The 17,824-nt window shown below is 37.4% G+C and overlaps 1 protein-coding gene across 1 annotated transcript in view; it reads right to left on the bottom strand.

The window, feature by feature from the left end:
* The window catches only part of WWC3 (WWC family member 3), a 102,207-nt gene that overhangs the window by 36,360 nt on the left and 48,023 nt on the right, over positions 1-17,824 (bottom strand). Inside the window, exons 5-8 of the mRNA XM_054384655.1 lie at positions 16,001-16,080; positions 9,917-10,046; positions 3,861-4,010; positions 1,664-1,737 (exon numbers count right to left, since the gene is read on the bottom strand). Coding sequence (XP_054240630.1) covers positions 1,664-1,737; positions 3,861-4,010; positions 9,917-10,046; positions 16,001-16,080 — 434 coding nt within the window. The remainder of the gene's footprint in view (positions 1-1,663; positions 1,738-3,860; positions 4,011-9,916; positions 10,047-16,000; positions 16,081-17,824) is intronic.

The following is a 17,824-nucleotide window of genomic DNA, read 5'->3' as shown; positions in this document are numbered from 1 at the left end:
CCATCTCACTTCAGAAATACTGCATTCCACACGTTTGGCATTTCAGGTGTGACATGCTTCTGCTAAATACTTCCAAAAAAAGGCAAAAAAAAAAAAAGGCCCAAAAAAACAACAACCAAACAAAAAAGGAGAACCCTATAAAATTGCCACCACCACTCCATCCTCTTCCCTGATATAACACCCACGAAGAGAATTGTTTTGAAAAACAGATAGAAAAGGTACATCAGAAAAAACAAACTACAAATGTTTAATGTCTTTTATAAACTAGACAATATAAAAGTAAATTCTATCCTTCTTTTAGCCACTGTCATGAACCCCTAAATTATCACTATTATTATTAAGTGATAAGGGTTAAAGTCTGTGACATAAGAGGGCAACTGACTGGTTTTTGTTCTGCCCTTCCCCCCCCAATTTATTAACCTTCATTAGCTAATATTCACTGGCATTCACATGCAGTATTTTACAATGCAGACTTTTATTCCAGTTAGAAATCCTGAAGATTTAGCTGTGTATTTCTAACATGCTTAGACCAATTTAACTTTTTTTTTAAGCTTGTACTGCATCCAAAAGTGGGTAATTTTTCCAAGAACAACAAAATGGTGAATTGCCTATGAAGCTTCCAGTCCCTGCCAAGACATATGACAGCATTACGGTTTCCCCCAAAGAAAAACCTCACTGTAACATGAAAAAATATGAGGCCAAAACGTTGAATTTTTTTTAACCCTTGTTCTGAGAGTCATTAAAAAAAAAGTGGCAAAACAGGCAAAGTTGGAAAGAAATAAGAAAAATCGTAACTCAAAAAAAAAAAAAATAGAGTTTTCAAAGTTAACTATACAGTCAATTATAATTTTAGTAAAAGAATGTTCTGTCAGCACAAATTACAACAATCATATCTGTATGAAATTACTGTGTCCAAATCATCTATACCTACACTACTGGCTTGAATATGGGGCAAACAGGATGAATGAGGACCTGCTAAACAATACTACTAGGTCATAATTTTCAAGTGGTGCTAAATAAGAACAGATTACTTGTACAAAGCCATGAAAAAACACTGCAAGATTGACCTGCACGTAGGAAATACTTACAATAAGCAATTAGACTAAAGGACTTAGTGGAGAATTAATTTATTTCAAGCAATTGTTTATTTACTCCTATTTGTTTTCAATTTCAACATTTATTTTTATGTACTCTTTTGTTCAGCTATGAACATCTTGATTTATCTCACAAGAAGTTCTGCATTCTTTCTTCACACTCAGTTCACAACTTCAGTATATTGAATTTGAAAGACAGGTATGCAAAGCTCTGAATTTACTGACAGACCAGGTTTAGGAGTGCAAACTGCAAGACTGTTTATACTGAAGTTTAGAACAGGGAAAAATTAAACCAGTTCAATTAAACCACTGCAATTTTGTGTTTATGCTAGTGTAGAACAGGGATGACATTTAGCTCTATCTCTGCAAATGAACATAACAATCGCAGGATAAAAGTCATGCTTACCTAAGTTTTTGTTATCTGGGAGCTACTCAAAAGAGTAAGCAAATTAATCTTCCTGAAGACATTTCAGCTAAGGGGCTGATTCCAGTTCTACTTTGAAAATTTTAATCACAACAGTGAACATTTAAAAAAATAATAATAAATCAACAATTTTTTCTTTAATTACCTTTTCTTTGCCTCTTCATACTGCCAGTTCAGTCTTACTTTGTCTACAAGTCTTGTTTTGTCATCAAACCCAAACTTTTGCAGAGTTGAAAAGCAAGGCGGTAGGGGGCGGGGGGGAAGAGAGAGAAATGAGAATTTTAAAACATTTTTCATCACAAAGAAAGGGACAAATTAATCTCACAGTATTTACTAAAGAACCTCAATGCTTTAAGAAATAACATCATAAAAATCAATGTTACGCTTTAGAAATACAAACCTGGGTTTTTTGCTAAAAATACAGAAGATAAATAAGCCCTTTCAATAAACTATGATCCTGGAAATCAAGGGCTAGAAAATAGAATGACTGATGAATGCTCAAAGCTTTTCAATTTTATCCAAGCCTAAAACAAAGAGTGTTTTAACTGAAATATTTTACTCCTTGATACAGCTATTCTATAGACAGTTTAATTAGAAATAATTCAGATTACACTCCTGTACTGTGATACCCAGCACTTAAATCATTACATCATTTTAAAGAGTATTAAAAAAAAACACCCCCTGATGATTGACTTGGTTGCAGAATGCACATTTGTGCTATTCCTACTGTCTACAATCCAGTTTGTACAGCATCTTCTTTCCACCTTAGGTCATCAGCTGTTTCCCTCTCTTCAGAAATCTGCATACAGTCTAATAGTTAAAACCCAAGTCCCTATTTAAGTGCACTGCTGGACCTCTGGTTTTCTCATCTAACTGCTGCTATTGCTCTCTACATAATCACACCTGTTTAAAAAAAAATAAAAATTGCCTCATTCTTATTCACATTCTGCTACTAAAAATTCAGGAAAACAATTAGGTTAATTATGCAATTTCAATTTCCTAACAAAAACCCTATACCTGACAAACACAATTTCCTGAACCTGCTTGGCTTGTCTTGGGTGGCATTCAATGTGTATTGTGAATGGAAAAATGCTGCTTTTGAAAATTCTCTTTGGAATTCAATAATCACATCCATCATCACTCCAGAACAAGACATCCCAAAGGCACCATCAACCTAAATACTACACTGAAAGGCAGCCTAGTGTAAGCTAAGTTTTCTTAGATGCTTTAGGGGTATATCTTCTTAAAAACACAAGATTTCTTCCTCTATTGAGACTCTCTGGAGACATCCAACTGGGCAGCTAGTCAGCAGTGAAAAAAGACAATAGAGGAAAAATGGAATGATAAATGTCTATAAACAAGAAGTTATAGTTCAATAAAAGTTTCTAACCAAATATAGAATAACATCCAAACTACAGTACTAACAGGTTACTAACAGGTTGTCTTCTTGCTTTGTTGTAAATCTCACCAACAGAAGAAAAATGTTTTATTGCTAAAGAACAGCTTAAGCTGCCACAGTACTAATGCAAGCTAAATCTTGATTATTTTGGATACACAATTCCATTCACACAGAACTAATTCCAAGGAATGTCAATATATTCTTCTTAAATAACACATTTAAGGGTATATTTGAGCATAAAGGTACAACAGACTAGATCAGAAGTTTTACTATTTTTAAGAAAAATATTTTGAGATTCTAACAGTCACTTCCTTTATCTCAGGTACAGGAAGAGTAGACGTCTGGCCTACATCTTTGATGTGCATGAACAATGATGACAAGCATGACAAAACCCAAGATTTTTTTTTTTTTTTTAAAAACCCACTTATATATGTCTATATATACACATTACTACTACCAGAACACTAACATCTCATGCTGTTGCACAATCAACAGGTCTCTACTGCAAGTTTAAGCTGGCTGGAGTGCTTGCTTTGTTTCTGCTTCATTACAAGTTTCAGTGAGTCAGAACTGGTGACATGAAAAGATGTCCACGGACACCTCAGCAAGAGTTGTAAATTCAGAAATGAACCTGTGGTGACTGTAGTGAGGATGTGGGAAGTGCTCTACTGGGACACTTGAGTCTGGGAGCTGATTTTACTTGTCATTGACCTGCAAGCATGTCACTATACCTCTGTGCCATGATCAAATAGCAGAACCACAAAGACCACCACTCACATGATCCAGAAACAATAAGCAAACAACTCCCTCACCACCAATACTGCTTTGGATGTTTTGGTCTGTTACAGCCAACATCTCTTAAATTAAAACAGGAAATAACATATCACTAGAGTATAAAAGCAGCTTCTTTTCTACAGCAAATGTCTCACATAGGAACACATACCTCACCAGTGATGTCAGTCTGAGAATAAGCATCACAGTGCTGTTGAGGTAAACAGGAGTCGCTGAGTGAACTAGAATTGTGCTGGAGATCCTGCAGTGAATCTGTAATACAACAGCTATTCCTGAATCCATCTGTTAACTTGGCCAGGCTCTAAAGAAGAAAGTTTTAAAAAACAGAATTAGAAAAACATATTTTTGTAACTTTTATTAATAGAAGACAAAGGAGGGGCGTGGGGGGGGCAGGGACTATTTTAGAAATATAGGTAGCTTACCTATAAAAACTACTTCAGAAAGTAAAATTCATCGTAGTGTTACTAACACACAGAAACTTTGCTCTGTAATAAACCTATCCTTTTAGAAGATGCATCTAACAGTCAACAGATTTTAAATTATTTGGCTTAGATCTATGACTACATCAGCTTCTGTATGACTTGCAATCTAGCAGCTGTCAACTTTCAGGTTAGCCGATAGGGAAGACCAATGTGATTCACCCACCCTTTCGCCATCTTCTCCACAGGTTACACTCCTTAGCCACTACTGCTACCACATCGAACTTGATTAACACCTTGTATTGACTGTATTTTTTTGGCAGCAGATTTCACTGTTGTGGCTCTCTTACCCAAAGTTCACATAGTTAAGAGATATTTTACATTTTGGCTTAGAAAAGGGACAGCTCTGAGATGTCTACACAATGACACAAACAGTGAGAGTAAACAAGAGACCTAAATCAGTCTTTAAATGCAAAGGGGAATATGACAGAATCACACAAAATAATAATTTGTTTGATAAGACAAGCTTGGTTGTCAGGCGCTTAAGATGCTTTATTTAAAAAAAATGTTAATATTATTTTTATTTTCTGATTGTGCACTCTTTTTCAAAAAACCCAGAAAATGTAGTATTAATAACAAAACTACTGAGCAGGTTGTCATTTATGGTGGAGACCCTAAGCATTGTGCATCAAAAGAAAGTTTAAAAAAAGGTTTAACATCCCCTCACCAGAAGAGAAAGGACTATCAAAAAAGCTGTCGAGGAACTTTTTAGGATATAAGGTAGTGATAGGACTAGGGGGAATGGAATAAAGCTGGAAGTGGAGAGATTCAGACTGGACATAAGAAAGAAGTTCTTCACCATGAGAGTGGTGAGAGCCTGGAATGGGTTGTCCAGGGAGGTGGTTGGGGCCCCATCCCTGGAGGTGTTTAAGGCCAGGCTGGATGAGGCTCTGGCCAGCCTGATCTAGTGTGAGGTGTCCCTGCCCATGGCAGGGGGGTTGGAACTAGATGATCCTTGTGGTTCCTTCCAACCCTGACTGATTCTATGATTCTATCAAATTACACAGAAAAAAATTATCTGATATTTTAAAATCTGTATCAATTTGTAAGTCAAAACATAATTAAACCATTTGGTTCTAAAAATACACGTAAAAGCTCTGAAAAACTCCAGTGTTTAAATTACAGAATCAGAGACATATCTGAAGTACTGCTTTGGGAAAAGGCTAGCCCTCAGGAATTTCAGAGACAACTGGTGATTTGCAACAAGTCCCAGTTATTATTGTCCATGTCCAATTACTAAGATTTCTCAGTCTTCAAAGTGCAGTTAGAAAAGAGTAACACATCAATGCTGCCTTTTCTTATAACAAATTCAACTGATGGAGTCAAGATGACAAACTTGTGGAACAGCAACTAACTGCTGCTCACAAGAACAGCAAGGCCACCTTGAAGATGGATGCATCTAGTTTCAGAGCCTGGAAAGCAACCATAGGAATTGCATCAGGCTTAAGACTAGCCAGAAAAAAACTAGCTTTTTCCAGTAGTCTCCAATTCTGTCATACATGGTCCATCCCTTTGTTTTCATTATACACCGGCCCCGCCCGCAGCGCTGCCTCCACTAGAGGTGAAAAAGAGGGAAAATACCCAGCCTGGTGCAGGAGGAACAGACGAGCAGGCTCCCTAGCCACAAGAGGTGGGGGAGCAGTGCTGCTCCCTGCCACACTCCCACTCACACACACTTTGTCTTCTTCCTGTGGCAGAAGGCAGGCAGTGATACAGCACATGCTGCTTCCTCTTCAGTCCCTGCTGGTACTACAAGGTCTGAGCAGGGCTGGAATTTTGCTCTCAGCCCTGTCCGGGACAGAGGACAGTGCAGAGTGAGGCCAGACATGCTAGCAGTGGGACATGGCTACCACTACTTGCTACCAGAAGCCGAATTATCCTGGGTCCCCAAAAAAAGCCAATTCTTCAGCCACCTCCAAACTGAACTGTGCCGTATTAGTATGAAGGACACAAAAAAAATCAGCTTCTTCTCAGTCCTGAGATAGCAAAATTTAACTTCAATATATGTTGACAGGAAGTTCCTAGCTACTTTTCCTTTATCCTCCATTATTTGCTACAAAATTAACTGCTCCACCTCATGGCAAAAAAAAAAAAAAAAAAAAAAAAAAAAAAACACCACAACAACACCCTGAAAACAAGAGTGTCTTCCACTTGATGAAAACTGATCTAACTTTCTTCCTCAAAACCTACTGGAAATCACTGAGTCCTGTCAGTCTCCAACTGTATGGAGGACCCTTAATTGCATTAAAACATGGAAACAATAATATCAAGTCACAGCTACACAAATATCAAACATTTAAAATGTCCTCTTCCTGGTAAAGTAGAGCCAGTAGCACAGGGAAAAAAAAAAAAAAAAAGAAAAGAAAAGAAAGAAAGGGATTCAGAAAGACAGAGGTTTCTCCCAAATAAGCTATGTTCCAGCTGACACCTTTGGCTAACATATTACAAGCATGTGTAATACCAAAGGTCCTTATTCCAGAATTTAAAATTAAATTTTTGCCAGTATTTCAGCTACTTTATTTATACCTGGTGTGCTTCTGATGCCCTCCAGCATCTCCTTGGCAGGTAATGAAGGGCTGCTTGGCTGCTGACCAAGCTTCCTATCTGGGCACAGTTGTTGAACCCTGGATATTACTTTAAAATTACATAACATTTGGCAGGTGGCAATCACCAAGCAACATCACCTTAACTTACATCTACCTGCAGATGTGACTACGCTCTAGGGTAAGCATAAATGCTTTGAGTCCTTCTAGTTGGATGAGTGAAAGTATAGCCCTCAGCAATCCTAACACAGAAAAATGCAATCTTAGTTAGCATACTTTTAGACAGAAACAATTTACATAAACTTTCATCTGGGGTTTATGGATTGCTTGTGGCAGTCCCGCAGAAACTGCTAGACCAGCCTAACATATGGATGTGAAGTTCTAGGCACACATGACCTACCCAAAGAGAAATGAGCAGTCATTTCATCATTGTCTGCTGTGATCTAAATTGGGAGCTCTCTTCCGCTTACTATTACAGTGCAGTTCCTATCTAACCTACTCAAATGGTAAAGAAAGGAAAAGTCAAAAGAAATTTAAAAAACACCTACAAAAGCCAAACTCCAATACTTCCGAAAGCTAAAGGACATTTTAAAAGCATGAAAGGGATGAGGGGAACAGAGACACACACACTTGCTTTCAGAAACCTAACCACACACCTTGATTACTCAGTATTATATAAAAAGTTCACCTGCTTTTTTTGAGCAGTGACAGTGCCTGTTTGGCTTTACTTGTAACCACAGCATCCAGTTTAAATCTGACCACTCTCTCCTTCCCTTGTCAGCCTGCTCTCCCACACAGCTCAATCCAATTATCATATTTCTATGACAGCTACAATTTTCCAAGCACCTACACAAGACTGAGTCATTTTGACTATGTTTAGTTCTGTTGCTTACATTGGCCAGATTTAAATTAAGAAATCATAAGAAATTGTCTATTTCCTTTCTCTGAAATAAACCCCCCTTTGTCTACACAATACCTCAAACTCCTTTACAAACAATTTTCAAAACAAAGTGTTTCACAAGAAACCTTGTCTCACCAACAAGAGCTTTAAAATGTAGCATTTCTGAGGACAAAACAATTTCAAAATTGACAGAAAATTAAAAATCAAATTCTGATCTGACTAGGAAGATATCTAAAATAGGCCTGCACTTGTTTGATAAAGCTAAATAAATCCATAACAATAATTTTCAACTAATTATAAAAAAACTAAAGCACAGAGAAATTTGGTGACAACAAAAATAATCTTTTTTTTTTGTTGTTAAATTCGTTTTTAAATGGGCAGAAAGCTGGGTATTTTAACAGAGCACAATAAGTTAGCAGAAATACACAATTTTTACAGCTGTTAGCTTTTGTAAAATATGGCATTACAATTGTTACAATTGCAACAGAACATGCATAACCATGTTGCATGATAGGTATGTGTGGAACAACTATTTCCCAGATTCTTCTGGACTATACATCTATTACTAGATGATGTCAGATTGTCATTCATTACAAAAATGATAAATATCCATGACAAAAATGACTGATATTTCCTGTATGTTACATAGAATCATGACGAAGGATAGTAGCACTTTTAATTTTCATTTCTCTTGTATGCAACCTCTGCATTCTGGTCCTGCCAGCACTGCCCAATCAAGATGCTAAAGCTTGATCTTAGTCTTCTAATTCCCCCAACACTGTATTTAAAGAAACTGTAATTGCATTTCAAGTTGGCTTAATGTTTACAGCTGTATTTAGTGCCACTGAACAATGAAAATGTAAGGGAAGGATGAAAAAAAAACATTTTTTTTAAATCTGGTGGGGGAGTCAAAACAAGGCCAATAGTTAAGCTGCTCCAAGATCTCACACACAGGTCTTCAAATTACCAGTTAAGTTTCCTAAAACGTGCGTCACTGCATCCATGAAGAACTGCCTTCCTAACCATGTCTTGCTAGCCAGGCATGTGGAAGACTGAGAATAACTTTAAAACTTGGCAAACCCAAATATGAAATATGCTACAAGTTGCCAAGGTACAAACATTTTGTAGTGACTTCAGTGTTCTGTCTACCTGAACAAGGATTTGTGGCCCATCAGCTGACCTTTGGGTAATGCTTTGGAAATTGAATAATTGTGTAACTATAGAAATTCATTGTATGTAGATAACAAGCTATCCATTAAACAATTTCGAACAAAAAAAAAAAAAAAATCAACAAAATTACCAATCTAAAAAACAAAACAAAACAAAACAAAACAACAATCCACCAGTGAAATACTACTGGAGATAAAACTGAACCAAAATGTTTGAATGGCAGTACTAACTTAGTAGGATCTAAAACTTCAGGTAACAAAGATTCCTTTTTTCTATACAGCAGTTTGAAAACTGTGTGAAGAGAATTGTCCTTGTCACCCCTCTCTGTATCTGCAGCATATTTGAGCAAGTCTACACTCAAGCTACTGTGGTGGCAAAGGCTCGTGGCTCTTTGATCAAGCTCTCATCATATTGATAACAGACACAGCAAATGACAGCTCAGGGCAAGATGCAGAATCTGTTCAAAAGCTCAAGCATGTACCTCTCCTCGATAGTCATCCTCTGATTCATAAAGTAATTTAAAGCTTGCATGATAGTTTCTGTATACACTGTATTTAATCATACTCCAAAGGTTTTGTGAAAACATTCAAAATTAATGTGTCTTGACTGGGGTACTTAAGAGGAGAGTTGGGGGCAAAAAAAGAATTGCCAAACTGTGGCACAGTGACATAGAGATCCAGATCTGTGATTTTTTTTTTTTCATTTTAAAGGGAAACACCTAGAAGAAAAAACTGGTAAACAAGAATTCTCAGTCCTACTTCGTTATAGGTAACACAAAGAGACATTAAACAAAATAAAAAACTTAAAGGTAGCATAATTACTCCATACCAGCCTTTGACGTAGTCAGCAGCAATGGAAAGCTACATTCAATAAATACATTGATGTGAATTTAGAATAGTAGATGGATGCATATGAATATGTATGCTCACAACATAGACACTGACTACTTACCTCCTTCAAGCTCCCTGCTGTTGGCAATTATCAAACACAAAAATCAGTTTAGGCCACTCCACTTCCGTTATTTAAACTTGCTAACCCCAATGAAATAACAAACAAGAAAATAGAGGGGTTTATTACTTTTTAGCAGCTATTTGTTGAGTAGCATATTTTTTACCTGCATAAGGTCCTGCCTTTCTTTTTCACCTGTACATATAGCTTTCTTTATGGTTCGAAGCTCACTCATTATAGCTTGTGCTTCATCCAGTCTGTAATTTGTATGAGCACTTGACATCTTTCGGTCAATCCTGTTGAAAAGATTAAGCCAAGTTCAGCAATTTTCACATAACTAGTGCACAGAAGTTTTAAGGACTCTTGATTATTCATGTACCACTTTGCTTCCAGGAACAAAACGACAACTTACTGGGAATTAACACAATATCCAGTGACAAATACACTATGAAAAACAAGCAATGCAATTTTCTACCCAGGTTCTTCAGAACCAACAAACTTCCTGGTTTTAATGTCCTAATACAAAGCTTAATCACAAGCAATGTTGCTATTTCATGCAACAAAAGTAAAATCAACCTAAAACTAATCTACATGACAGTGTCTTTATCGTTTGCGTTATTAGCAGTCTAGCTGCCGCATTTTCCATGCAGTGCTACACACTGCAACATCGCTTGCAGGACTGCTATCTGATCTTGCTTTAGAAGTTTCCAACAAAGGCATTTCATGTTCTTGGGAAGATATTTTAAGTCCTAAGATTTTATTGCAGATGTTTTCCTGCCATTATGGCCATCTATGGATTTCAAAAGCACACTTGGCAATCAGCAAGAGTGCTACTCACTACATCAGGTTAAAGTAGTACTACCGTTTCCATCTTGACAAAAAAACCCAAAACCAAACCAAACCAAAACAAACCTCTCATCTTAAGTGGGGCATTACTGTCTGAGTTTTTAACTTTTTTTCCCCAGCAGTTTTCAGCAGGAAAGGACTGCAGAACTTGCTGGAAAATCATTCAGTCTTGCATTTATTACAAACAACCAAGGGATTTTAATAGGCTACCCACAGCAATTAGCGAAAACGGTATTAAATTCCTGTTAAAACATGAAAACCTCAATTTGCCTGTTAATCCAGCATAGAAAGCATGCATATAGAAAAAAGATGGTATGTGTAATGGTCCCTAAGCCAATGCTAAGAACTAACATCTCCAGGAAAACGTCTCTGGTTAAAAGAATTAAATATATAACATTCCTCACTCATTCCACAAGAAATCAGTTTATGAAAATAGTAGAAGAGGGCATCCTATACATACATGACAAGAATACCCAAACTGTTTAAAACACTAAGAATAAAAGGATTCACCATAAGTACTACATTAAGCTAAGAGAGTCAACAACTGAGCACATTCTGCAAATTAGAATTCAACACCACTTGTAGAAGATTAATTGCTTTAAAATTAAAATATTAAAATGAAAAAATCAAAAGGCTTGAATTAAAATCTTACAGTTTTACTGGGTAGTTCACAATATTTAAGAAAAAGCAAATGCAGGTTAGGTTTCTATGGTTTTAGGTTGTTTTTTTTTCCTGACAGTTCCGCTTTTGGACACAACACAAAGTAAGTTTGAACATCAAGGTTTCTACTTAAGCACAGTTTTCCCCATAGTGCATAACAAAATATACAAGCCATGACGATTTTTGGTTCAAGAACAAGAAAGGACTTAAATGTCAGTTAGTTTTTTCGGTTTTGTTTTCCTTTTAACATGTTTCAGTCTTCACTGGGTTTTTATTTTTTTAGTTAAAACCCTGAAAATATTAGACAAAGACATGGTAAAATAACTAATGCAATTACCTAAACATTACAAGAAAAAGATAACGTGGTTTAATCTGAAGGTTACCTTAATGTGGAGAACATCCATTCTACTCAAACATTATACTTGAAAATGCCTCCTACACAACTGCTCATTATACTGTTTGGCAGGTTCATGGTGGCATTTCAGGAAAAGGAAATTATTTAATTTCAACCAGATTTTTGTCCAGTTACCCGCAGTCATGTTCCTGGATGTCACTTTGGAGCCCAACTTATGAATTGATAGTTGTTTAAGGAAAGAATCAGAGACATTTCTACTGCCGGAAATATTTGAGCTTAAATCGGTATTGCTGTCAACCCAAAATGACTTCAGTACTTTACAAAATTACTTGTTATTTATTGTCTGTTAATTTTTCCCCCCTCTTTTCATAAGGCTCTAGTTTTGAAAACCACAATGTTAACAGGAATCTTCCATTTCATTAATGGAAAACAGCATGACACAAATACAGATTAGACCTTTGTGTGAATAGAAAGAACATTCAAATAATACACAGAAGTATGAATGAAGTACACATTTTCTGAGAGAGATGTTTCTAGGGTACATGGACTATTAATACACCGCAATCATTTCAGTCCTACAGGGCATTTTCTGTGTTCCTCCACTTTCCTCCACACGCTTTCAAATACACAGCACGTCCCCCACCCTCACTGAAACACAAGTCTGTAGTTCAGTTACAAAAATCTCATTTTAAAAATTTTCTCAGCTCTTACACCCTCAAAACTAGTCTGTAGCTACAAATGGTTTAGTCCTAATTTCCTGTCTCTCCCAACTTCTCTCAGTGTTCATTCCGCTCTCACAATCAACTGGCCAAGTTTTAATTTCCTTTGTTTCTAACTGCCTTCTTCCTCCAAAATTCCTGCTGTGGAGAAGGGTCACTGAAAACAGAGGGGAGGAGGAACTGCTCCTCATTCTCAGTCCTGGCTGACAGGTCAGAGGAAGGAGTATGTTCCAAGACAGGGTCATCTTTAACACTGCAACTCTGGACTGTAACAGAATCAGCCCTACTTCAGGGCAAAGGCACCTGTGGTGGCTGGGGAACACTGTCGTGCAGAGTGCCATCTTTGCAGGCTTTGAACAGTGAGCTCTATAAAGACTCCAGTGGGCAAAGGCTGACTGTGATGTCCAAATATTTATCAAAATGTTGCCAGACTTGGATGAAACTCGAGAAAATACAATCCTAATTAACAAAAAAAAAAAAAAAGACTGGAGTTGTAGAGGTATTTGGGAAAAAAAAAAAAACACAAACAAACAAAAAAAACCCCACACCACCACAATCTTCCCTTCCCCCACAAAACCCCAATTTCCTCCAGGTTTTTTTGTGGGTTTGGTTGTTTCTTTTTTATTCAGTTCTCCTCAAAGACAGCTAAGTCATTTTACTAAAATTAAAAAGAACAGAAAACAAAATACAGTCCAAGGCAGACAGTGCACATGGAAAATGTCAATGCAAGAGATTTGCATTTAACAAAGGCATCTGAATCAGACAGCAACATAAAATGATGGAAATACTAAGCAACCTAACCACTCTTACCATAAAATTTGTCTTTTCTCTGAGAGCTATACCCAGCAGAGGTTGCACAGGGAGTCGCATGGCAGCAGGTTCTGATACCTGCTCATAATGCCATTCTGGTCAGACTTTCAAAGCAAACACTCAGCCAGATGTAAAGCCCAAAGTGTGACAGCTCCTAATATTGTTCTTGGCTTATACTTGAAATAAAGCGAAGAACATGGCTTTTAAAAAGCTGAACAGGATGCATGCCATTCTCAGTTTGGCAGTTACTTGAAGATTTGACCTAGCAGAAGAAGGAAGAAAATTTATGCAGACCAAAACTTCGAAAAAAGTAACAAAAAGGGGAAATGTCCAAGATGTAAGAATCTTAATCAAATAAATAAGTAAATAAATGGGGAAAATTATCAACATTTTTTGTTTTAAGAAGGAGCAATGATTTTCTTTTTAGACAATACATTTGCTTTGTGTATATGCAAAGACTAAACTACTTCAGTACTTGAGTGACCCTTCTCACCCACAAATACAAGGTGTAGGGAAGGTATCACCCAGGGACAACAGAGAGCAGAGTTAGGCTTTTAGCCTGATTTATCTGCTGACTATTCAAGAAGGCTAGAATTGCTTCAGTTGCTAGCGTAAGTACTCTCCAAATTGGCTTACTTCCTACTCTAAGCAAAACGCTCAGAAGGAAGCGCATATCTCACCAGAAAGGCAATTAAAAAATTACTTCAAAACACAAAACAAAAACAAACCCATAAAAGCCTCTGGTTCAAAAGTGAAGCCTGCAGAGAGCAGAGCTCAGCAAGGCACAAACACTGACAGAAATTCACTGCAGTCCCAGATAACACAGAGGCAAAACACTCTCCCCAGCTTCAGCAGGCAACAACAAATGCCACCCAGTGCACCACCAGGACAGAAAGTGACAGTAGCAACAGCAGCAATGAGCAGCACCATAGCACTCTGTTGTCATGTTTGAACTTTTAAACTAGATGATCACTAACTAATCAGATATGCATTAAAATATTCCTTCTCTGCAATATCTCTCCTCTATCCCCATCCTGGAGCATGGGCAACTTCACTTGGGATAAAATTCAAGACTAACATTTGTGTTCTTAATCATCTGCAGACTTTACTTTTCAAGAAGTTGCACTTCGCTGGTCTGTCTGTAATTAATTATATTCATTAAAACAATCGTGACTTTCAAATGACCTTCAAATACTTTCATCGTCTTAGTCAAATGGTTAGTCCTTTTATAAAACAATTGAACCTATACCCTTAAAATAACTCAATAATCAGGAGAAGGAAAACAAAGTAGAAAAGGCAAAGCAATTCTTACTCACTTAAATATTTAGGCCACCACTCTAAAATATTAATTATACTTAAAATATTAAAATGTCTGCTGTTTCAATATACTGAGTGCTTTATTTTACTAATTTTCAGCAAATGGCACAATTTCCCTAACTACCCATAAATGCTTTGTGCAGTCAATAAAAAATATATTTATGTCTGAAAATGACTGCATTTTATCTGCCAATGAAGGATTTTGGTTGAACAAGTTTTCTTCTCTAAAGCTTTTAAAATGTTTTATAGAACAAAGAGAACAGTGAAAGGTTAAAAAAGAAAAAAAAAAGAAAACATGCATGAGCTACACTTTCTCCTTTAAAAGTAAAACCCGAGTATTTCCTTTTATATCATTTTGTTAGCATCATGTTGATCAGAACCAAAATTTGAAAATAATCCAATTGCTCCAGGATTCCTAGAACTTGGATAGAATTCCTGAAGCAAAGGCATGCCCCTGTGCTTTGTAGCAGCAATGCAATAAATCCAAAGCTTCAAATTATTTTTACAGATCCTGTACTTATGCTGCAAAACACATTAGATATGCAACAGCTCCAACACTTTCAGGAAGTGCCTGCATTAGCCATTTCTTTCACATGCATGCTGGAAAAAAGGCCAAGTCTTTTAAATGGGTGGCCACACATCCAGGGCAAATCCAAGAGCTGTTCAACATATGGTCTAGCCTCTGGACTTGTTGAACAGATCTGGAAGTCACAACAACCTGTGCTTACCTGCCATCCTTTCCATGATCTGGTAACCTCTCTCCCTATCCCACCAGACATCCCATGTATGCACTGTATGTGTAGGTGTGCTAAGTAGCACACAGATGTCAGTCACTCAGTGACCAGCAGGGAGAGGGTCACCACAACAGTTCACAACCTTTGCACAGATGAGTATGAAATAACCAGAGCACAGTCTGCCTAACAGCCCTGGAAGCGGTGGTGAATTGCCTGGAGCTACCTTTCCTCACAGGTTGGAGAGAGAGAGAATCATATTTATATGGACTTATTCTGCACATGCAACAAAACTGAAGGTTCTACAGACGATCAGATTTACAGTACGCACTCAAATCAGCCATACTGTGCAGAATGAGATGGTCATCAGATAAAAGGAAGAAGCAGTGTGCTGGTATACAGCCATGAGAAGTACTGTGCCCAGCCAGGAAGCCTGAGTATTGTTGAGAGGAAGACTACTGAATGGTTCTTTGGGCCGTGATCCAGGTGGTAAACATCCTCAGAAAATGCTTGGAAAATATTTTTTAAAATCTAATTCCACCTTGACATTTTCAGGAAGAGTTAAAAAACAGGGCCTCTAAAACTGTTTTTGCATGTGGCTCTACGAAATCACCGTTCCAACCAATTCTGTCCAACCTTCCTTCCATCATTTCACACTGTCTCACCCTGCCTCACTATCATAGCAGAAACTCTAAAGCAAAGTAATTAAGTGGTTTCAAACTCTTTTTTTGTTTGACAACGCTTTTCTATGAAATTCATTCCAAGGTGAATAAAGGGAAAAAAAAATATCTTTCCACAAACTCTTAACTTACTCTTGCAGAGTCTCCACTCCTTTTTCCTTATACTGCAGCTCCTGCTTCATCTGTGCCAGTTCTCGTTTCAGCCTAGAAAGCTGAATATTAAAAAAAAAAAATTAAAAGTAACAATATGCAACAGAAACTTTCATAATAAAAGGAAGATTTTGTATTTGAAAAACAAGTTACTTTAAAAAACTGAAAAGTGATAAAGTTATTTTCTGGCTTTTTTGCTTTAAAATTTGCATTAAAACGACTGAAGACTTTCTGGAATATCATAAGACCTAATCAAACGGCAGTCACAACATTCAGCCTCTAAAATATATATTTCTTCATCTATTCTACTTGGTTTCTATCTCCAGTAGCTTATGCTAACAACTAGCAAGTTTCAATACATGTGATTTTTCTTCTTCCTTTGTAGCAGACAGACACCTCTCAACTGTCTTCAACTCTTTAGTCAACTTAAAAAAAGACTGAACTGAAAAGACTGAACTGAACATTCGATGCTGTTAAGCTTTTCGACCTGGGAAAATAGAATCACTGGCAACAGAACTGGCCTCTGTCCCAGAAATGGCAGCCTGGTTTTCTACAGTTATTTTCATATTGCCCTGACCTTTTAACCCCTCCACCAATTACCTTGTTCCACCTGGCAAGCATAAATCAAAAGTGACAAAAGTACTGATGTCTCCATAAATATTTTTGTGGGTTTATGAAAACAGTTACTAGAGAAGGTTGGGAAGACCATAGAAGAGTACTATCAGCACCAAGAATGATGTGCTAAGAAACAGCGCCTTGCCCTCCAAAACTGACAGATAACTGAGGGCAATAGCAGGAGTGTCCTGGGTTCAGCTAGGAGAAGGTTAACATTTTTCACTAGAAGTTAGAAGAGCACACCCAGATGGGCCAGCCAGTGGGGTATTCCATACCATAAGCATCTACATAGATGTATTAACAGACACACAGAGACACAGGGGAGCTTGCATGGTGGGTTGCAACAGTTCTCCAGCACAGAGGGTTTTTTGGCTGGCAGGCATCAGGTGAGGGTGTCGTATTTTACATTATTCAGTTTTATATGTTACTTCTTAACTGTTGTTACTCTCTTTGATCATCTACTCTTTGTATTGTTCTATTAAACTCCCTTATCTCAAAACTTGTTTTGTATTTTGCTCCCAGTTTCTCTTTCTCAACCTGCTGGGGGGAAAGGGGTGAGGGAGGGTGGCAGTTGTGTGAGCAGAGGAGTGGGTCTTGGCCCCAGCTGTGGCCTGGACTTAAACTGCCATAAGGAGGAGGATGCAAGGTACTACAGGCAAATGGGGGGAATGAAGTGTTTCAGTGTGTGGTGGTGAGGCCTAAGACTGAACTGAAGAGTCCAAGTAGGAGCAGGTCTGGGTGAAAAACGCTCTCTGTTCTCAAGCTATCAAACTTAGTATCTTTACTAAAATTAGTCCAGAATGCTCTTGATTTTCACAAATATGTCAATAAATGGCCAAACCATTACTTATAAAAATAAACAAAAAACCCCAACCCACAGGCAAACAACAAAATGAAACAATAAAATACTCCAAACAACAATAAAACTCCACCAAAAACTAAAAGCCCACAACTGTAAAAAAAATTTTAAAAAAAAAATCCTGTATATCCATGTGTAGTTTTTACCCGCTCCACTCCAAGAGTGAGGGTCTTCACAGCAGTTCTGGGAATGCAAAAAAGGACCATGTCCCATCATCCTGCATGGCTCTCCCTCCCTCATGTGTTCTTGCCTTTTTCTCAAAACTCAATGCACCATCTCCCAAAGCACTTCTATAGAATCACCAACTCATTCCATACTCACCAAAAGGAAAA

Source organism: Indicator indicator, chromosome 1, assembly GCF_027791375.1.
Source record: "Indicator indicator isolate 239-I01 chromosome 1, UM_Iind_1.1, whole genome shotgun sequence".
Classification (NCBI taxonomy): domain Eukaryota; kingdom Metazoa; phylum Chordata; class Aves; order Piciformes; family Indicatoridae; genus Indicator; species Indicator indicator.
The sequence above is the reverse complement of the archived record's forward strand: the minus strand, read 5'-3'. Positions and strand labels throughout refer to the sequence as shown.